This window comes from Felis catus, chromosome D3 (genome assembly GCF_018350175.1).
Source record: "Felis catus isolate Fca126 chromosome D3, F.catus_Fca126_mat1.0, whole genome shotgun sequence".
Lineage (NCBI taxonomy): Eukaryota > Metazoa > Chordata > Mammalia > Carnivora > Felidae > Felis > Felis catus.
In genome coordinates this window covers 31,841,942-31,865,159 of record NC_058379.1, presented here as the reverse complement: position 1 = coordinate 31,865,159, position 23,218 = coordinate 31,841,942, and the positions used below count along the sequence as shown (strand labels likewise).

The following is a 23,218-nucleotide window of genomic DNA, read 5'->3' as shown; positions in this document are numbered from 1 at the left end:
TTCTGTCAGTGTGTTCTAAGGACTGTGTCTTAAGTTTATTGTTTCTTATTTATTCTCTTTACCACTATTCAAATTCAAGATGCTTACTACCTCATGTCTGATTTATTGTGCCATCTATAGTATTTTTACTTTCTTTTATTAAATTAAAAAAATGTTCTTTTATGTTTATTTTGAGAGAGCGAGTGAGTGCACAAGTGGGGGAGGGGCAGAGAATGGGGGAAGAGAGAGAATCCTAAGCAGGCTCTGCGCTGTCAGTGCAGTGCCTGAAGTGGGGCTTGATCTCATGACTGTGAGATCGTGACCTGAACTGAAATCAAGAGTTGGATGCTTAACCAATTAAGCCACCCAGGCACCCTGCCATCTACAGTATTTTTCCCATTCCATTACATTTGTCAATACCAGGTTAATCTTGTTACAAAGGTTTTTAATGTGTATGATTGTATGCATGTGTACATATGTACATATATATGTATATATACTACATAAAATATTCTTTGTGTCTCGGTGTTTCAAATTAATAATCCTTAAAATGCTTTATAATCTGGCCCCATGTTAATCTGCTTTTCTCACGTATGTTTCTTCTATACATCTGTTCCTATTTTGTTTTCTCCCTTTCTTCCCTAATCCAGATAATGATCATCTTTCCAGTCTTTTAAATTTTATTTTTTAAATATTTTTTTAATGTTTGGGAGAGAGAGAGCATGTGTGAGCGAGAGGTGAAGGGGCAGAAAGAGAGGGAGACAGAGAATCTGAAGCAGACTCTGCACCCCAGCACAGAGCCCAATGCAGGGCTCAAACCCATGAACCATGAGATCGTGACTGAGCCAAAGATGGAAGCTTAACAGACTGAGCCACCCAGGAGCCCCAGTCTTTCCAACCTTTTATGAAGTCCTTGGTTACTTTTCAGTAACTCTGGACTACATTTATTTTTCTGAATTCTCATTACAGTGATTGTATTGTACAATGTAGTGCTTTATTGTGTATAGGAACATTTTACTTATGCAGAATTTGCCTATTCAGCAGCTTCAAGAATTTCTTACTTATCCAAGGAGTTAAGAACAGTTAACTGTACAGTTAAGTACAAACATGATAGAAAGCCCCTTGCCTCAGGTAACCAGAACAAGTGTTCAGAATCAGTGGGTTTTTCCTGCTCTGGATGCTTTGTCATATGTATAGTCATCTGACAGTATGGAGTTATGATTCTAATATATCTGGTTAACAGTCCAGCTCTCATCTGATTAGAGGTAGCCAATGAAAAAAGGGAGAGAGCATCTATTCATCTTGATTTTGTCAAAAAGTGATATTTGATAAATTTTACGAGTATGTCTATCCATACCATTTAATTGTAGGCTAAGGAACTTGTCCTGTTATAGTATTTCTCTTATTAGCAATTATTTGTCATTAAAAACAATATTTTTAGTTTTAATATTGTTGAATATTCACAAATTTCTTGGCAACAGGTATGGTGCTTGATGTTGTAGGTCATATAAAGATAATCTCCTTTCATGAAACATAGTAGGAAAGTAAAGGAAATCCATGGATAACTATAAAATAAAGCAAAATCCTGGTTGTTGAATCTCATCATACCTTTGAAGAAAGTCCCCAAGTTCTGATTGAGTTACATTCTAAAAGTTTTAAGTTTCAGAGTCTTTCTAAGTAAAAACATAGTTTCTGATACTCTATTTCCAATCCTTCTAAAAAAGGATTTAATCACTGTTGGTATATAGAACTGCAACTGATTTCTGTATATTGATTTTATATCCTGTGACTTTGCTGAATTCATGTATCAGTTCTAGTAGTTTTTTGGTGGAGTCTTCCATTTTCCATGTAGAATATCAGGTCATCTGCAAAAAGTGAGTTTGACTTCTTTGCCAATTTGGATGCCTTTTATTCCTTTTTTGTCTGATTGCTGAGACTAGGACTTCCAACACTATGTTAAACAACAGTGGTGAGAGTGGACATCCCTGTCGTGTTTCTGATCTCAGGGGGAAGGCTCTCAGTTTTTCCCCATTGAGGCTGATATTAGCTGTGGGCCTTTCAGAATATAATGGATTTTATGATGTTAAGGTATGTTCCTTCTATCCTGACTTTCTTGAGGGTTTTTATTAAGAAAGGATGCTGTATTTTCTGCTTTTTCTGTATCTATTGATAGGATCATAGGATCATATGGTTCTTATGCTTCTACTGATGTTAGCTAACTTGGCAATAAATTATATTAAAAAAATAAATATTAAAAAAATATTAAAAAATAAAGGATTTAATCACAAGATAGCCAGACTCTGGTGGAGCATTCAGGTACTATGAATGTGAAGCCCTGAAGTCTTCAGTAGTGGTTTAAGGAGGGTGTTGAATGTAGAGAGATGGTGAGGGCTGGCCTCTGGTCACAGAGAATCCACTGTGGAATGAGCACTTCCATTAAAGCTTTGTTGCTTGGGAGCTCCTGGGTGGCTCAGTTGGTGAAGCATCTGGCTTCAGTTAAGCGTCTGGCTTTGGCTCAGGTTATGATCTCGTGGTTTGTGAGTCTGAGCCCTGCATCTGACTCTGTGCTGACAGCTTGGAGCTTGGAACCTGCTTCTGATTCTGTGTCTCCCTCTCTCTCTGTCCCTACCCTGCTCACGCTCTCTCTCTCTCTCTCTCTCTCAAAAATAAATAAACATTAAAAAAAAAAAAAAGCTTTGTTGCTTGGATGGGGGGAGGGGGAATTCCTACTTGTGGGTCAGTCATAAAGTGTGTTACATTATTTCATGAGATGTCTTCTTTTTCCCATGTCTTAAGGTCATGAAGTTTGTGTTACCATGAGGTGACCATTTTCTGTCCTTTTGAGGGCAAGATTAGCAGCCCATTTTCCTTAAAGGCATTTAAAGAGCTCATAAATACAAGCTACTATCTTAAGTAAATTTTTTCCCTTTTTGTTGTAATATTGCTGTATATAAGGAATAGACTTTGCCCCCCACTAAAGTATAGCTTGCCCTTGAACAATGTGGGGTTTTAAGGGCACCAACTCCCTGCACAGTAAAAAATACACATGATAACTTTTAAGGTCCCAAAATTTAAGTACTAATAGCTTACTATTGACTGGAAGCCTTACTGATAACATAAAGAGTGATAAACATATTTTATATGTTACATATGTTATATACTGTATTTTTACAATAAAGCTAGAGAAAAGAAAGTTATTAAGGAAATCATAAGGAAGAGAAAATACATTTACAGTTCTGTACTGTTTCAAAAAAAAATCCACATATAAGTGGTAAAAAAAACTTCTTCAGCTTTTGTTTATCTGGGAATGTCTTAAATTTTTCCTCATTTTTAAAGGACCGTTTTACCAAATGTAAGATTCTTGGTTGACAAGTTTTTTTCCCCTCCCAGTACTTTGAATGTATCAGCCTATTGCCTTTTGGCCTGAAGGTTTTTTGATGGGAAATTTGCTGGTTATCTTACTGAAGATTCCTTGCATGTGACAAGTAGCTTCTCTTGCTGTTTTCAAGATTCTCTTTTTGAGAGTTTGATTATAATGTCTTGGTATGGGTTTCTTCAGATTTAGCCTACTTGGAGTTTGTTGAACTTTTTTCAGTGTTTATAATCCTGTCTTTAATCAGATGTGGGAAGTTTTCAGCTATAGTTTCTTCTTGTTTTTCTCTTTCCTGTGCTTTTTTCAGAAAATGCTGTTGGTCCCCAATGTGTTGATGGTATCCCATGGGTCCCTCAGACTCTGTTTACTTTTTCTGAAGTTTAGTAATTTCAGTTGTCCTATCTTCAGTTGTCCTCTCTACACATCTGCACAACCTCTCTAGTGAATTTTTCACTTTAGTTATTGTACCTTCCAGTTCCAGAATTTCTTTTTGGCTCCTCTGTATTATTATCTTTTTATTGATGTGCATTTTGTGTATAGATCATTTTCTTGTTTGTCCACATCTTCTTTAGCTCTTTGAGCATCTTCAAGACAGTTGTTTCAGTCTAGTCTGACATACAGGTTTTCTCATGCAAGTTCTCTGTTGATTTATTTTTCTCCTCTGAATGAACCATACTTTCCTGTTTATTTGTATGCTGTGTGATCTTTTTTTTTGTTTGAAACTGTACATTTGAATCTTATGTGATAATGCTGGAAATCACATTCTCTCTTTTCTCTATGGTTTGTTCTTTATTTAATTTTTATACAGTGTGTCTGTACTGGGATCAGTATGTAGTGAAAGCTAGAGGTTTTACAGGTCTTTTCTGAGCCTGTATTTTTTCCTGGGCATGTGCAGCAGCTCTCTTAATTTTCTCCATATATGGTTGTTTCTGATAGTCAAAGAAATAGGTAGGACTCCTATAAATATGCTGGTGTTCACTTTAGCTGGTGGGTGTTTAATCACTGGTGAGCGGGCTCTGTGCCTGCAGCTCTGCAGTGAGAAGAAGCAGCAGTCTGCCATCAGAACACAGAAACCTGATAATTGGAGACAAAATCCTTATTGTTTCTCTGGCTCCAGCAAACCATACTAAAAACAGGGGTTGCCCTTCCCACAGTTGTCTGCCTTGGGGTTCAGGGTGGGTAGCCACAATCATTCTAAAGTCTGAAGTTACTGACATTATTTGCAGTTTACCAGCCAAGCTTTTTTCTGGTAGCTGTAATTGTTCAAATAGATTCCAGAATTCCACAATAGTTACTTCATTTTTTTTCCTTCAAAATAGTTACTTCTGAGGTTTTTGCCAGTCCAGTCCTTGTCTAGGTGGAAAGACAGATTCCTGGTGCTTTCTTTTCTGCCATCTTTTTTGATGTTACTCTTTGTTCTTTCCTTTCTTTCCTTTCTTTCCTTTCTTTCCTTTTCTTTCTTTCTTTCTTTCTTTCTTTCTTTCTTTCTTTCTTTCTTTCTTTCTTTCTTTCTTTCAGAGCGTGTGTGTGCACATGTGCATGCAGGGAAGGTGCAGAGGGAGAGAGAATCTTAAGCAGGCTCCACACATAGTGTGGAGCCTGATGCAGGGCTTGATCTCACGACCTTGAGATCATGACCTGAGCTGGAATCAAGAGACAGATGCTTAACCAACTGAGCCACCTAGTTGCCCCTTTATTTTTTATTTCTAACTTTATGGGCTTATAATCAGTATTTGGTCTGAAAAATCTAACCTTTCTAAATGTTTTGGATAAAAGTATATTTATATGTGTATTTCATGGACATAAGAAAAATGAAAACTAAAAGCTCTTTTTTGAGGAATGTTTAGTTTTAAAAAGCTATTAGGCTATTTAGTGTATTAATCAGTTTCTCTATGATCACTTTTATTTTTATGTAGTAGATGTATCAATTCCAGAAAAGATAAATCAAAGTCTCCAATTTTAATTTAATTTTTTTCTTTATGTACTTCTCTCCAATATTTATTGCATATAAGATTATAGATTTTATAACCTATTATAACCTATTTGATAAGAGTGTACCTTTTTTAGTAATTCTGTCCTTTTATCCTGTTACTGCTTCTAATCTTAAATTGTCCTTTGTATATTAGTATTGATACCTTTGCTTTTTCTATATTTTGTGTATGCTTGTTATCTTTTCCATCCCTTTTACATTTTTCTTTATCATTTGTTTAGAGAGCTTTTTATCTATAGCATGTAGCTAGGTTTACTTTTTAATGTACTCTGGTGGTCTTTTTTTTTTTAATTTTTTTTTTTAAGTTTATTTATTTTTGACAGAGACAGAGTGCCAGCATGAGCTGGGGAGGGGCAGAGAGAGAGGGAGACACAGAATCCGAAGCAGGTTCCAGGCTCCAAGCTGTCAGCACAGAGCCTGAGGCAGAGCTTGAACTCCTGAACTGTGAAATCATGACCTGGGCCAAAGTCGGATGCTTAACCAACTGAGCCACCCAGGTGCCCCAAAACTCTGGTAGTCTATTTTTTAATGAGCTAGTTAATCCTTTAACACTTACTGTAATTATTGATACTCTTGATTTTATTCTTTTTTTTTTTAATTTTTTTTTCAACTTTTATTTATTTTTGGGACAGAGAGAGACAGAGCATGAATGGGGGAGGGGCAGAGAGAAAGGGAGACACAGAATCGGAAACAGGCTCCAGGCTCCGAGCCATCAGCCCAGAGCCTGACGCGGGGCTCGAACTCCCAGACCGCGAGATCGTGACCTGGCTGAAGTCGGACGCTTAACCGACTGCACCACCCAGGCGCCCCTCTTGATTTTATTCTTACATTTACTTCATTTAATATTTATTTTATCATTTTCAAACATTTTATTGCATTATTTATCCCTGCTCTCCCCTTCACTTCTTCCCATCTTTCCTCTTTATACATTTGGCCTTTCTTTGCATTTTCATTGATTCTCAGATCCATATTTTTCATATTTTAACACTTCTGAAATCAATATGTTTCTTACAGTTACTAGTATGTCATAGCTTAGTATTCTCTTTCTTAGTGGCACATACAGTAATGGTAAATCTTTAAATCAATGGTTAGATTCTATGAGGGATGCTGTTTTTCCCTTATTTGGAGGGCATTCATATATTTTTCAGCCATTATTTCAGATGATATTAGCACCAGAGTGCTTTGTTGCCTGTTTGTTTCCCTTAGATGCTAATAAGGTAGGACTTTGAAATACTTTAATTACCTCCTTTCAAAACCCCACCTCCTAAGAGAACTTTGGATTGCTTTTACTTTTTCTTTTCTTGTCACATTTCCTAACTCTTAAGTTTTGCTGAGCGAGTTACGCTGTCAAAATATTAACAAAAACCAATTTTGTGTTTAGATTTGAAAACTGTCGAAGCAGCTGCATTTGTGCTTGTATTGTTTATTATCAGATCACAGCAAGGGAGCTGTTCTGCATAGGGAACTCTGACTCGGAAACAAGTCATTATGAAATAGTGTAGTACCAGGTTTCCCCCAGCAGTGCATGTATGTGAGTTGACAGGGTGGCTGTCTGAGACCCCGTGCCGCTGCCCTATTGAGCCCAGGCAGGATTCTGACATAGAGGCTGCCAGTCCAAATCCCACAGCCCAAGCTACCTGGTCCCTGGCCCCGGCCCCGTACTTTGGTCAGACTGCCTCTCTCCCCATCCAACCCTCTCTCCCCCCAACCCCAGCCTCTCCTCAGAGCCCCACACCCTAGGTGAGTCCTAGGTCCCTTCTCACTTCACACGCAATGCCTAGCTGCCACCTTTGCCCTGTTGGCTCCTCAGCCAAGCACAAAAAGGGTTCAGGTGCATTTCATCAGATGGTGCAGTGATTCTGGAGACTATCATTTGGCTGTGTTCCTACTTCAAGACTGTTTTAAGTAGCTTTCCTGAGGGGATAGGTAGTTTCCAACATTCTGGCATTTCTTTTTTTTTTTTCTTTTTTTAAAATTGAAGTAGAAATACAAGATTATATTGATTTCAGGTGTACAACATAGTGATTTGACAATTATTTGTGTCATGAAATGCTCACCTTGTAAGTGTAGTTACCATCTGTCACCATACAAAGTTTTTACAATATTATTGACTGTATTTCCTATGTAGTACTTTTATCCCTGTGACTTATTTAATTACTGGAAGTCTGTATCTCTTATTTTTAAAAAAAAATTTTTTTTTTCTTAACGTTTTATTTATTTTTGAGACAGGGAGAGACAGAGCATGAACAGGGGAGGGTCAGAGAGAGGGAGACACAGAATCTGAAACAGGCTCCAGGCTCTGAGCTGTCAGCACAGAGCCCGATGCGGGGCTCGAACTTACGTACCGCGAGATCATGACCTGAGCCGAAGTCGGCCGCTCAACCGACTGAGCCACCCAGGCGCCCCAAGGAAGTCTGTATCTCTTAAACCCCTTCATCTTTTTTACCCATCATCCCTCTACCCCTCTGGCAATTACCTGTTTTTTTTCTCTGTATTTATGAGTCTGTTTCTGTTTTGTTTATTCATTTGTTTTGTTTTTTAGACTCCACAAAGAAGTGAAATCATACAGTATTTGTTTTTTTCTGACTTATTTTACTTAGCATAGTGCTCTCTAGGTCCATTCATGTTGTCACAAATGGCAAAATCTTTTCTATAGCTGAGTGATATTCCTGTGTGTGTGTGTGTGTGTGTGTGTGTGTGTGTGTACTACATGTTCATTATCCATTCATCTATTGATGCACACCTAAGTTGCTTCTGTATCTTGGCTATTGTAAATAATGCTGCAGTAAACATGGAGGGTGCATGTATCTTTTTGAATTAGTATTTTCATTTTCTTTGAATAAATGCCCAACAGTGGGATTACCAGATCATATGGTATTTCTATTTTTAATTTTTTGAGGAACTTCCATACTATTTTCCATAGGGGCTATACCAATTTACATTCGCACCAACAGTGCACAACATCCACATCCTTGCCAACACTTGCTTCTTGTGTTTTATATTTTAGCCATTCTGACAGCTGTGAGGTGATATCTCCTCATGGTTTTGATCTGCATTTCCCTGATAATGAATCATGTTAGGCATCTTTTCATGTGTCTGTGGGCCATCTGTATGTCTTCTTTGTAGAAATATCTGTTCATGTCTTCTTCCCATTTTTCCATTGGATTGTTTGAGATTTTTTGAGTGTTGAGTTTTAGGAGTTCTTATATATTTTGGATATTAACCCCTAATTGGATATATGACTTATTTATATCTTCACCCATTCAGTAGGTTCCTTTTTCATTTTGTTGATTGTTTCCTTTGCTGTGAAAAAGCTGTTTAGTGTCATGTAGTTCTAATTGCTTACTTTTCTTTTGATTCCTTTGCCTGAGGAAGCAGATCCAGAAGAATATTGTGAAGGCTGATATCTAAGAGATTATTGCTTATGTTTTCCTCTAGAAATTTTATGGTTTCAGGTACATTTAGGTCTTCAATTCATTTTGAGTTTATTTTTGTATATAGTGAAAGACAGTGGTACAGTTTCATTCTTTTGCATGTAGCTGTCCAGTTTTTTCAACACTGTTTATTGAAGAGATTGTTATTCTCCAATGTATATTCTTTCCTCTTTTGTCCTAGATTAATTGACCATATAAGCATGGGCTTATTGTAGACTCTGTTCTGTTCCACTGATCTCTGTGTCTGTTTTTGTGCCTGTACCATAACTTTTATTTTTTAGAGTGTGTGTGCATGTGAGCATGAGCAGGGACGGAGGGGCAGAGGGAGAGAGAGAATCTTAAGCAAGCTCCACGCCCAGCACAGAGCCCAGAATGGGGTCAGTCGCACAACTGTGAGATTATGACATGAGCCAAAAATCAAGCATCAGATGCTTAACTGACTGAGCTGCCCAGGTGCCCCTTGTAACTATTTTTTTTTTTTTTTTTAAGCATTAACTGTTTTGATTACTGTAGCTTTGTAGTATAGTTTGAAATCTGGGATGGTGATACCTCCAGCTTTGTTCTTCTGTCTCAACATTGCTTTGGTTATTTGGGGACTTTTATGTTCCATACAAATTTTAGGATTATTTTTTCTAGTTCTGTAAAAAATATTATTGGTATTTTGATAGGTATTGCATTAAATGTGTAAATTGCTTTCAGTAGTATGGACATTTTAACAATATTCTTCCAGTCCATGAATATAGTTTACCTTCCATTTATTTATTTGGGTCATCTTTCTTTTCTTTCTTTTTTCTTTTTTTTTTTATTTTAGAGAGAAAGTGTGAGTGGGGGAGAAGGGCAGAGGGAAAGAGAGAGAGAGAGAGAGAGAGAGAGAGAGAGAGAGAGCAAGCAAGAGAGAGAGAGAGAGGGAGGGAGAAAATCTTAAGCAGGCTTCATGCCGAGCATGGAGCCTGATTCAGGACTTGATCCCATGACTCTGGGATCACGACCCGAACCAAAATCAAGAATTGGACATTCAGCTTACTGAGCTACCTGGCACCCCTCTTTCATTGGTATCTTATAAGTTTTCAAAGTATAGATCTTTCACTTCCTTGCTTAAATTTATTCCTAGATACTTTATTCTTTCTGATGATATTGTAAATAGGATTTTAAAAACTTTCTGCTACTTGAAACAGAACCAATTTCTGTATATTAATTTTGTATCCTGCAACTTCACTAAATTTATTAGTTTTAATAGTTTTTGGTGGAATCCTTAGAGCTTTCTATCTATAGTATTATGTCATATGAAAATAGTGACAGTTTTGTTTCCTTTTCAATCTGGATGCCTTTTATTCCATTTCTTGTCTGATTACTGGGCTAGGACTTCTAATACTGTGTGAATAAAAGTGGTAAGAGTGGACATCCTTGTCTTGTTCCTGATCTTTGAGGAAAAGCTTTAAGCTTTTCACTACTGAGTATGATTTAGTTGGGGGTTTATTATATATTATATTCGAGTATGTTCCCGCTAAACCCACTGTGTTGAGAGTTTTTATCATGAGTAGATATTGAATTATGTCAAATACTTTTTCTGCATCTGTTGAGATAATTGTATGATTTTTATCCTTCATTCTGTTAATGTGGTGTATCATGTTGATTGATTTATGAATATTCAGCCATCCTTGCATACCTGGAATAAATTACATCTGATTGTAATAAATGTGTTGTTGAATTTGGCTTGCTAATATTTTGTTAAGGATTTTTATATCTATGTTTATCAGGGATATGAGTCTACAGTTTTGGTGTCAGGTTAATGCTGGTTTTGTGGAATGAACTTGGAAGCATTCCTTCTTCTATTTTTTGAAAGAGTATGGGAAGAATGGGTGTTAACTCTTCTTTAAGAGAATTTATCAGTGAAGCTATCTAGTCCTAGATATTTACTTGTGGGGAATTTTTTGATTACTGATTAATTTGTTGCTAGTAATCAGTCTGTTTAGATTTTCTATTCCTTCCTGATTCAGTTGGAAGATGTTTCTAGAAATTAATTCATTTCTTCCAGGTTGTCCAGTTTGTTGGATTATAATTTTTCATAGTATTCTCTTATAATCCTTTGTATTTCTGTGGTGTCAGTTGTAACTGCTTTCATTTCTGATTTTATTTATTTGAGTTCTTTCTCTTTTATCTTGATAAGCCTGGCTAAAGGTTTATCAGTTTTCTTTATCTTTTGAGAACCAACTCAGTTTCATTGATACTATCTATTGTTTTTTTTTTTAATTTCTGTTTCATTCTGGTTCTTTTTTACTCTTTGCTAGTATTCTATATGAAAAATAGTTATGTCTTTAAATGGCATTTCTTTGTCTCCTTGTCTTTTTTTCTCTTGTAATATTCATATTTTAAGTATTGTTTTTATAAGCTTTCTATGTTAAAGAGATATTTTGATCCTTATGCATTTTATGTGTTTATTTACTCATTTGCCAAACAATAGAAATTTATTTTCTCACACTTCTAGAGAATTCAGAGATTAAGGTTTCAGTAGGGTTGGTTTCTCCTTGTGCTTCTCTCCTTGCCTTATAGATGGACTTTTTCTCCCTGTGTGTTCAAGATGGTCTTCCCTCTCCCAGTCCTTATGCATTTTTAGACTTTTATGTTTGTATTAGTTTCCTAGGGCTGCTGGAACCTTAGCCTGCAACAAGAGAAATGTAGTCTCACATTCTAGAGGCCCAAAATTGGAAATCAGGGTATTGGAAGGGATAAGCTCCCTCCAAAGGCTCCTCTTCTTGCCTCTTCCAGCAGCTAATGGCTCCTGGTTTTCTTTGCTTGTGGCAGCATCACTTGAATATTTGTCTTCCTCTTTACATGGCCTTTCTCTCAGTGTCTCTGTATCCTGCTAAAATCTTTTTTCTCTTATAAGGACACCACTCACTGGGTTAAAGGCCCATTCTAACTCCAGGATGGTCTTATTTCAAGATCCTTAATTTAACTTAATCTGCAAAGACCCAGATTCCAAATAAGGTTACAATTTATAGGACTGGGGGTTAAGGCTGGGAAATTTTTAACCCAGGAGAGTGTTATACTTAGATGTTATCCACTAAAGACTTTAAAACTATTCATCTCTATTTTCTCCTAGTACTTTTGCATCTAAATGTTTAAACCGTCTGGAATTTATTTTGATATAAGGTAGGATGTAAGTTTATTTTTTGTAAGACATTTTTGGAAGATCACCCAGTTAGTAAGTGCTGGCAGTAGGATTTAAACCTATGACTTTATTTCAAAGTCAGCATCTTTTCTTTTATGTAGAACTACCTGCTTTTAGTATTTTAACTTCAAAAATCTTGTGAGGCTGTTTTTGTCATCATACATCTCATGACAGAAAAGACTGCTCTTACAGGATTTATTGGCACTTGAAATTACAGTGGTAGCTGGATTTCTAAAAGTATTGTAGGCACTTGGGCTCTTTTTCAGCAGTTGTTATTCTAGGAAAGAATAAGAAATGCCATTTGGGAAAGTATGTCAGAGAGCATGGTTTTGAGGCACTGGCTTAATTTGCCTTGTCTGATGCAGTTGTTATTTGACACCTCATGGGCATCTGTAGTATATGCTATTTTACTCCTGTTAAAAGATATTAGTACACCTGTTTTCAAGGGATGTTACTCATATTAATTTTATGAGTCTGGTCACGTTAATGGGCTTGCCATGCCTTTAGAGAGTTTTAGTGGTAATTATAAGAGTTGAAACTGATATTTCTAATGTCCTGTATGTAATATAATGAACATGTTGAGCTCACCTTTGGTATCTGAATCTGTTGATAGACGTTTGCAATGACCACGGCATGAATTTTGGTTTTGGTATATTGCTTAAAATTGGTTCTTATGTAGTCTAATAGAGTACAGTGAACACTATATAGTCTGATGCTTTACATAATAACCATTTACATCTACTACGTAATTTTTTCCCATAAAGTTTGGAATGAGTCATGAAAAACAAAACTTATGGCTACTTTGTTATTCATTTTTAAAGGAGAGCGCAAGAGAAGAAGTTCCTGTGAAGACTATCAGGGCTACTAATGCGAAATTTAACCCTGTTTATTTTCATGACACAAATGCCAGTGAAGGTGATTTTGATGTAATGGACCCTTTAAAGCTGGAGGCCAGGTCTCTTCATCAAAATAAGCACTTGGCATCTGGTTCAAAAACAGTTTTACCTATGGATAGATGTTTAGACACGGAGACTCCTAAAGTGTCCATTCAAAAATATATGGACAGAGCATCTTTGAAGCCTGTTAGTGACAATGAAATTAATTCCACTAATACTCTTCAGTCACCAACAAGTGAAAGAAGGACATGTGAATGTTACAAGTCCACTGAAAAGAGTAAAGAGCGTAAGTAGGTTTTATTTTTCTTCCAATTTTTATTTAAATTCTGGTTAGTTAACCTATAGTGTAGTAAGAAGGCTTAAAAAAATAAAGATGTATAAAATGTTTATACAATAGAGTATATTTTCAAGGGGAACTTGCCTAATCTTTCATATTAAAATATTTAAGTGTTTTATGGATTAAAAATTATATCTTTACTTACAGATCTGGTAGACATATACTATTTTAAGTCTTAGTTTTCTTTTTCTTTTTCCCTCATTCTCCATTATAGATTTCTCCTGGGGTTAAGGTCAGCTTTTCCACCATTGGAGGACTTTTGTGGGAATGGATTCTTTTTTTAAATTAGTTTTGGGTAGATTTCAATACTGTTGATATCTAAGATAGGTCAACTAAGTAAAATTATTTCAGAATATTGTATCATTTTGTTTCATATGTCATTGTATATTTTTGGATTTTTTAGAAATAGATCTGCCACAGAGTGTGGTCTATCAAAATGAAGAGGGCAGATGGGTCACTGACCTTGCATATTATACATCTTTTAATAAGGAACAAGTTTTAAATATGGCTCTAACTGATGAGATAAATGAAGACTTCAGATCTGGTTGTAAGTGTATTGATAACCACCTTATTATCCCATTTTCATTGTTTTTAATGGTGTTCTGAGATTACTCTGTATATATTGGTTGGCCACATCAAATCATTTTTGGACTATACATTTGAACCCTGAACAATGTGAGGAATAAGGGGTGCCAGCTCCTTGCATCATTGAAAATCTGTGTATAACTTTTGACTTTCCAAAATCTTAACTACCAATAGCCTACTGGTTACCAAAAGCCTTAAGTGATAACATTGTCTATTAACATATATTTTGTGTGTTACATGTATTATATACTGTATTCTTATAATAAGATAAGCTAGAGAAAAGAAAATGTTAATAAGAAAATCATAAGAGGGACCTGGGTGGCTCAGTCAGTTGAGCGTCCGACTTCCACTCAGGTCACAATCTCACGGTTCATGAGTTCGAGCCCCACAGTGGGCTAGCTGCTGTTAGCCTGTTAGCGTATAGCCCACTTTGGATCCTCCTTTCCCCTCTCTCCGTCCCTCCCCCACTTGCACGCTCTCAAAAATAAATAAACATTTTCAAAAGATATTTTAAAAAAAGAAAATCATAAGGAAAACACATTTATAGCACTGTACTTTCTATATTGAAAAAAAAATCTGTGTGTCAGTGGGCCTGTGCAGTTCAAACCTATGTTGTACAACGGTCAACTGTAATACTGAGCTTTTCAGCTGTTTTTATAGGAACAAAGGCTTGAGTTAACGCTAACCATTGCAGAATGAGCTGAGCCTTTTCTTTAAGCAAGGACAGTGAGTCAGACTATCATTCTTTTACATCAGTTTAGAACCTTCATATGACAGAGTTGGAAGGGACCTTAGGGTTACATTCTCACTTTTTTTTTTCCTTAAAGATTTTATTTTTAAGTAATCTCTACACTCAACGTGGGGCTTGAACTTTTAACTCCCAGATCAAGAGTCATATGGTCTACCAAGTGAGTCAGCTGGGTGCCCCAGTTTACATTCTCACTTTTTTTATTTTTATTTTTAACGTTATTTGAGAGAGGGAGGGAGGGAGAGAGAGACAGAAAGAGAGAGAGAGAGAGAGAAAGAGAGAATCCCAAGCAGGCTCCATGCTGTCAGCACAGAGCTTGACTTGGGGTTTGAATTCATAAACCATGAGATCATGACCCAAACTGAAATTGAGAGTCAGATGCTTAACTGACTGAGCCACCCAGGCACCCCTACATTCTTACTTTTAAAATCCTGTCTTGAACAAAAGAAATATTTTGATAAGTGAACAGTTGCAAAATCCATTTTAGAGTAAAACGTAAGAAATGTAGAAATGATGGGAGAAAGGTGACAGAAAAGATAAATCTCAAAGGATGAGAGCATTAGGAATATCAGCTAGGTTTCTTGATTAGCAGAATCTCTGACCATGCAAGGAAAAACCGAGTTAGGTCTGCAGTACATATGACACGTGGCATTTTGAGCCTTAGGTTATGGAGATGCTCTGGCACTGAGGCCTCCAGTGCCTGAGCACCTCTAAACCTGCCATGAGGAAAGGCATCCAGTGGCCTGTCAAGCCTGTTCTTATATATTTATTTATCTATCTATCTATCTATCCATCCATCCATCCATCCATACATCCATACATCCATACATACATAATACATACTTTAGTGTGTGCATGCATGAGCCCGGGAGAGAGGCAGAGGGAGAGTGAGAGAGAATCCCAAGCAGGCTCCACGGTCAGCACAGAGCCTGACGTAGTGACTTGATCCATGACCCTGGGATCGTGACCTGAGCCAAAATCAAGAGTTAGATGCTCAACCAAATGAGTCACCTAGGCTCCTCAAGCCTAGTCTTATTTTTCATAGCCTCAGAACATGCCACAGGAAGAAGTTATTCTAACTGCTGCTTGTACTAAGCTCCTCTTAAACTTCTAATGATGGGAATAGTGGAGACAAATAAGGCATTTTTCCAGCCTTTAAGCAATTGTTCATCAGTCAAGAGGGATAAGACAAGAGTGTAAAACAACAGTCAGTATCATAAGAAACACAAACTAAATGGTTTTGGAGTTTAGAGCAGAAAAAACTTTTTTGTGTGAATGGGTGACAGGGATTTCATATAGGAGGTGGCTTTTGAGGCAAGAGTTTGAAGAGGTAGATGTTTGAGGGCATGAGATATTCCAAATGGATAGAAAACCTAATGAAAGACAATGAAATGAGGAAGTCTGGGTATGTTTTGAGACTGGCAGATAGTCTAATGTAGCTAGCATTTATGTCAAGCTTTGGAAGGGGAGAGTAATAAAAGGTGAAGAGGTGAAGCTAGAAAGGTATAAAGTATAAAGGGCCAGGGAGTGGGTTGAGCTTTGACTACTATGTTGGAGTTGAGGCTTGTTGGCAAGCAGTAGGTAGCCACTGAAGACTTGATTGTCCAACTACCTTTGTGAGTCATCTTCTGGTACTGATGGACAGTTGAGTGGGAGATTCCTTAGGATGTTGTAGAAATCTAGGTGTCACAGAATGAAAAGCAAACAGCTGGTGAAAGTCCTGGCAATAAAATGGTTAGGATTTGGTGACTGGATTTCAGGAGATAGTAGGAAGGCAAGAAAAGATTGAAGTTTGTGGTCTGAGTTATTTGGGAAAATAGCAATACCATGAACTGAGATGGGAAAATCAGAAGAGATTGTAGAATTTTGGATAATTGTGGTTTGTGGTGGAGATATTCGGTAGTTGGAAGTATAAGCCAGGAATTGGAAGTTAAGTTACAGTTAAAGCTTGCTCAATGACATCTTGATTTGGGAAGAACAAGGGGGTACAGACTGGATAGTGGATAGTTGTACAGCATGGAGCCCAGTGCGGGGCTAGAACTCACGAACTATGAGATCATGACCTGAGCCGAAATCAAGAGTTGGAGGCTTCACTGACTGAGCCACCCAGGCACCCCTAAAATAAATTCTTTAATTCCAAGACATAGAAAAGCATATAAAATATTCTGACATTTGTATCACTTAGAAAGAGAGTGGTCATGGAATTCTCATGTGCAACTGGTGGGAATGTAAAGTGATAGAACCATTTCGGAAACTTGCCTAACAGGAGCTTTTGGAGGTGAACTTTATGAACTTCATACTTGAGGACCCAGTAATTCTGCACCAGAGTTATATATCCAGTGTACAGGTATATGTTTAACCAAAAGATCTACACTGAAATATTCATAGCAGCATTATATGTTTATCTCCAAATTAGAAACTCCCTAATTCTCATTAATGATAGAATGGATTGTGTTTATTCATACATTGGAGTGCTATGTAGCAATGGGAACAAGTGATGTGTAGCTACTTGCAGCAACATGCATGAATTTCATAAGTATGTAGGATGAAATAAAGCAGAGTAAGGATACCTGCTATGTAGATCTATTTGTATATATTTTAAATGTACCCTGCCCTGTGGAGTAAGGATAGTAGTTACCCTTGGATGGGCATGTAGTGATGAGAAGGAAGCTTGAGGGGCCTTTTGGGGTGCTAGTAGAGTTCTCTTTCTTCGTCTGGGGTACTGATCTGGCTATATGGTTGTGTTTATTGAGTTGTACACTTATGTATACTTTTCATATGTATATTGTGCTTTGGTGAATAGTTTTTAAAAATTAGTGATCAAACTGAGAAAAAATATTTGCTATTCATGTTACAGATTAAGGCCCATTTTCCTAGTAGTAAATAGTTCTAACAAACAATAAGAAAAAGACTAGCTACTCAATGTAGAATTGGGCAAAGGTGTAAACAAAATTTATGGAAAATGAAATGAAAATGGTTGTTAAATATTCCAAAAAAGTTCATGGAACTTACTCATGGAAAGAAATGCAGAGTAAAACCACTCCATGATACTATTTTTCAGTTATTTCATTGACAGTGATCTAAAAATTTGGTACTATAACTATGTTGGCAACAGTGTGAAGAAAACAGGTGTTATAGTACTTTAATAGGCACAGCATGTAGGTAGAGCAGTATTACAGCATCTAACAAAGTTACAAATGTACATACCAAACAGTTCTTTTGGGAACTTATTCTTCAATTATACTTGCAGAAATGGCATGTGATGTATATGCAAGGTTATTACTTATACATTGTTTATAATCACAAAAGGTTGGAAGCAATGTGGATGTACAAAACAGGACTAACTAAATAAGGTACATCCATATAAGGAAATACATTGTGGTTATTAAAAAAATGGAAAAGGGCTCTTTAGGTGCTAGTATGGAGTAATCACTAAAATTCTTTTTTTTTTTTTTAAGTTTATTTATTTTTGAGGGAGCGAGCACGCACGGGGGTACAGAGACAGATGGGGAAATGGAATCCCAAGCAGGCTTTATCTACACTGTCAGCACAGAGCCCAGTGCGGGGCTAGAACTCTTGAACTATGAGATCATGACCTGAGCCGAAATCAAGAGTTAGCGCTTAACTGACTGGTGCCCCTAAAATAAATTCTTTAATTCCCAGACATAGAAAAGCACATAAAATATTCTGAAATTTGTGTAAAAAGGTGGAAGAAGGGAGGACACACATATTTGTAAATACATAAAGTGGAAAGATTTTTTTTTTTAATTTTTTTTTTCAACGTTTATTTATTTTTGGGACAGAGAGAGACAGAGCATGAACGGGGGAGGGGCAGAGAGAGAGGGAGACACAGAATCGGAAACAGGCTCCAGGCTCTGAGCCATCAGCCCAGAGCCTGACGCGGGGCTCGAACTCCCAGACCGCGAGATCGTGACCTGGCTGAAGTCGGACGCTTAACCGACTGTGCCACCCAGGCGCCCCAAAGTGGGAAGATTTTTTAAAAACAAAGAAAGAAATGGATTGCAAGAATCCCTAGCTACTTGAACTCAAAAAGCAAATAGAGGGGCGTCTGGGTGGCAAGAATCCCTAGCTACTTGAACTCAAAAAGCAAATAGAGGGGCGTCTGGGTGGCTCAGTCGGTTAAGCGTCTGACTTTGGCTCAGGTCATGATCTCACAGTTCGTGAGTTCGAGCCCCGCGTCGGGCTCTGTGCTGACAGCTCAGAGCCTGGAGCCTGTTTTGGATTCTGTGTCTCCCTCTGTTTCTGCCCCTCCCCTGTTAATGCTCTGTCTCTCTCTGTCTCAAAAATAAATAAACGTTAAAAAAAAAAAAAAACAACAAATAGATTCAAATCAGGATTTCAGGAGCATTTTATCTATTGATTGCTTCTGGAGGTGTGGGATGTGGGGTCAGGGATGAGGGGGAGACTTCAGTGTTGTATTCCCTTTTATGTCTTTGGTTAACTTCTGAAAACTCTTGGACATATGTGTACCTTTGCATTTTGAACGGTGTGGGTACGTTACTATTAAAGGAAAACTAAAATAAAAGAGATGTTTAATGAAGCCATCCTTGTGGTTCGGGAATAAACAATAATGAGCAGGTTGGAAAGGATGAGTAGCATGGATGGTAAAGAAATGGAGAAAATGATTATGGAAAACTATGGAAAAAAGTTTGATGGAAGGGAAGAAAGGATGTACTGGGTCAGGAAATCAGGGTCAGGGGAGCTGAATGCAGTGGAAGCATTTTTATAGGAAAGAGGAAGGGAATTTTGAAAATGTAAGAGGAGATATAATTCAGAAGAGGAAGGTGGGACCAAGGCGTAATTTCATAATGTCAGAATCATTTGAAACGAAAATTTATCTACTTAACAAACTTTATTCAGGAAGTTTACTTAAGAGATACGACTCCCTCTGCCCCATTTCTGTCTTACCCCTCTCTGACAGCTCCATGCATCTTAATCACTACATCACTTCAGCTTATGGCCTAGGATTTAAACATGGCCTGAGGCCTGTGGTATATGTGCTGCTTCAAATTTTAGCAACTAACGTATTCAGGAGATGTTTGAAAGGACTGTTTGAGATTTGGCAAAGAATTGGACATAGAGTCTTATAAAAAATGAAGTTTTTTCATAATTGCTGACTGATTTGTGATGAGCATTCAAGGTAATGGTACTGTAGATTTTTCTTTAATTGAAGAATCAGAGTACAGGGAAAAAGTACTTAGGGATATGATAAACAGCTTTTGGAACTGTTTACTTAATGATTTAAAGAACATTCAGTATTTACCTCATTGAAGTAAATTGTTTTTCTGAGTTATCTTCATTAGGCCTGATTTCCTACTTTCCCTTCTTTGGCTGTTACATTTGGTTGATTGATACTTTTATGTTTTAAGGCAATGGTTTTTAACTTACTTGGAGTCATGGGCCCTACAGAGAATCTTCATAGAAAAATTTTTATGTGAAAGATTATATTTTTCATGTGATTTTGAGAATTGCATGGTTGTCTTCATACCCATTCATAGACTGCTAAGTTAAGGATGTGTTTGTATAAGAAATGATGGGCTCACAAGGTAAAGGATGAATACTGTCCTAACAAGTAAGAATCTGAGCTATCTCTTGTGTTCTGCTTTTCCTGATTGGAAATATTCTCCTGTTTCAATTTTCATTTGGTCTCTCAAGGTATTAATGTTGAACTGTTGGGTTTCCAAAAGGGCAGTTTGGATCTGATTAGCCCCTGATGGATAATGAGAGAGGGGGACATCTCCCTTGTTTGGACCATGGTGGACACTTCTGGATTGCATGCACCCTTCCCATTTCAGCCATTCTCCTGAAGTACCAGGCAGAGGCCCAGCCTGGGCAGCAGGCAGGCAGAGAGCTTTGAGGGCAGATGTTGGGTGACCACTTGTTTCCATCTGTTCAGGCTGTGGGGTTTGCTGGGATGTGGAACTTTCCAGTCTAACACTGAGACAGTCCTGGGCAAACAGGTGGTTGGGCACCCCAGCCCACCTCTTCACAATAAATTTAGAGAGTGGCTTGACGTCGTGATGATTCAGATAAAATTTCACAGGTATTCATGGGCAGGTACCTTAAATCAGGTGTGCCAAAATCTTCAAAGGCTAAAGTTAATGTGAATCTTCTACAAATAAAAAGCTTACATTGTAAAGCCCCTTTGGTTAATTAAGTTAGGGCACGTTAGTAACTGATAAAAACACTAACAGTAGAATGTTCATTACCAAAACTTTGAGAATCACAGACTTACATACTTAATACAGATGCATCAGTTGCATGATGAAAGCTTTCATATACTTTTTTCAAATTTATTTCTTTATTTCATCTTCCTAACTAGATAAGTTTTATTTATCTGTTGGTATTTAATTAGGCATTAGTATAATTTAATTATATAAACTGATTCTCTTTTAAGCTGAAGCATTGGATTTGATTGCACAAGATGAAGAGGAATTTAATAAAGAGCATCAATTTATGCAGGTTTGTATTTTATTGGCATTAACCAAAGTTTAAAATATACCTGTATTCTTTCTGGATAGGTACATAGTTTTATAGAATTATGTCTTATTTGCTCATGTTTAGACAATTTCTGCTCTTTCCTTCATACCCTCAATTATTAATTGAAAAAGAACTGACATACTAAATGTTTAATTCGCTTAAAATCACCCTAATAGGCTTCAAAGATCTCTCTATAGTTTTTAACCATGTTTTTTTTTTAAACTTTTTTTTTTACATTTGTTTATTTTTGAGAGACAGAGAGAGACAGAACACAAGTGGGGGAGGGGCAGAGATAGAAGGAGACACAGAATCTGAAGCAGGCTCCAGACTCTGAGCTGTCAGCACAGAGCACGATGTGGGGCTCGAACTCATGAACCGTGAGATCATGACCTGAGCTGAAGCTGGATGCTCAACCAACAGAGCCACCCAGGCGCCCCTTAACCATGTTTCAATATGAAGTAATGCTATGTAAAGAAATTAAGCTGCTTTATTAGCTGCTTGAGCTTGAGTTTTGTCCAAATTTTTAAAAAATTAAAATGCTTACATTTTCTTAGTTAAATTTTTTATATTTGCATGTTAGAAAAACAGAAGCCTTGCTGGGGAAATAAAATGAAACAATAACTTTCTCCCTAGGAAGAAAATATAGATGCCCAAAACACTTCAGCTGCACTAGGGGATACGTCTTGGGGAACTTCAATTAATTACAGTTTGTTGAGGAAATCACTTAGCACATCAGATTTGGACAAAGATGATGCCAGTTATTTACGCCTGTCTTTAGGAGAGTTCTTTGCTCAAAGATCTGAAGCTCTTGGTTGCCTTGGTGGTGGTTACAATGTGAAAAGAGTAAGTATGATACGTGCTACAAGTGGTTGAATTCACCAGACCTTATATTTGGAATGGTATGATGGTATTAGCTACAGCATAGTATCTTTACAGCAGGGATAGAATAGGGACATGTTAGGACTGTGGTAGATAGGTTAGGTTTTATAGTCGGTCAGACCCTGACTCCGGTCCTAGTTCTACCTTTTAACTAATTCTGTGACATGGAACAATTTATTTAACTCCTCTATGTCTTAATTTTCTAGTTTTTAAAATCCAGCGCTATTTAATAGGGTTTCATAAGAATTAAGTGTGATGGGACACACAAAGCAGTTAGCACCAAGATTAACTTGGAGTAAGTATTCAATACCTGGTAGTTGATGCTGCTATTATTACATCATTAGTTGATGGGAAGAAATCGAGGATTGATTTTTTCTTTAACCTCTTATCTGAAAACATGTTTTGAAATATAGGAATGTTTTTGTTTAATAAGTGGCAATACATGTAAAAATTTGAAAATGCAACAGTGGTAATTTCTATGAAGCATGCTAAGGAGAAGGAGTTGCTATAGCTGTGGTGGTCAGGGGTGGCCCCTGAGGAGATGTTACTGAGCTGGGACCTAAATGATGGGAAGGAGGCAGCTGCCAAAAGATATGGAGGCAGAGTGTTCCAAGCAAGGGGAGACCCTCTATGTGAAGGCTTGGAAGTAGGAACTAGAAGTGGCCTGTGGAGGATCAGAAAGCAGAACAGTGGAGCTAATGTGAATGGGGGAGAGGGGTGGGGTGATTTAATGGTAGAAGATTGGGCCAGATCATGTGGGATCCTTGTAGGACTTGGGTGCATCTGAAATGAACTGGGAAGAAGTGCTTAGAAGCAGAGAGCAACTTTGTCATGGTGCCAGCCTCATCTCCATGTGTGAAATGATGCTATTATATATGGAGCCTGGGTGGAGAGGGTCAGTGAACCAAAAAGGAAGAATAGAAGCAGGCAGAGGCTTAGCACGTGGGAAGAGATATGGTGAAGGCTGGGGTCTAGAATGATAGTAGGGACACAAAAAAATCAAGGATTCAAGATTTCTTTTGGAGGTAGAGTCAAAAGGCTTGATAAATTCCATATACGGAGTTGGGTTATTGGAGGGAGTGGTTATTAAAACTGGATTTCACTAACAGTGTAATTTGAAATAATAGCCATGGTATTAGAACTCAAAGTTGAATTACAGAACTCAAATTTGAAACTGAACTGTGAGTCCTGTCTGTGTAGTGAATTAAAAAATGAAAATAAAAGCTTTAGAGAGACAGGATTAACATCCTGCCTGGATCGACTTTTTACATTAGGGGAGAAGTTGAAGAGTTAATGAATTCCTTCTTACTAAATAAAGCACCAG

The 23,218-nt window shown here is 37.3% G+C and overlaps 1 protein-coding gene across 3 annotated transcripts in view; it reads left to right on the top strand.

Moving 5' to 3' along the window:
* CEP192 (centrosomal protein 192) overlaps positions 1 to 23,218 on the top strand; it is a 135,813-nt gene that overhangs the window by 36,863 nt on the left and 75,732 nt on the right. For all 3 annotated transcript variants that reach the window (XM_019814959.3, XM_023241726.2, XM_045041110.1), the window contains exons 11-14: positions 12,770 to 13,130; positions 13,585 to 13,728; positions 20,933 to 20,997; positions 21,649 to 21,858. In XM_019814959.3, coding sequence (XP_019670518.3) covers positions 12,770 to 13,130; positions 13,585 to 13,728; positions 20,933 to 20,997; positions 21,649 to 21,858 — 780 coding nt within the window. The remainder of the gene's footprint in view (positions 1 to 12,769; positions 13,131 to 13,584; positions 13,729 to 20,932; positions 20,998 to 21,648; positions 21,859 to 23,218) is intronic.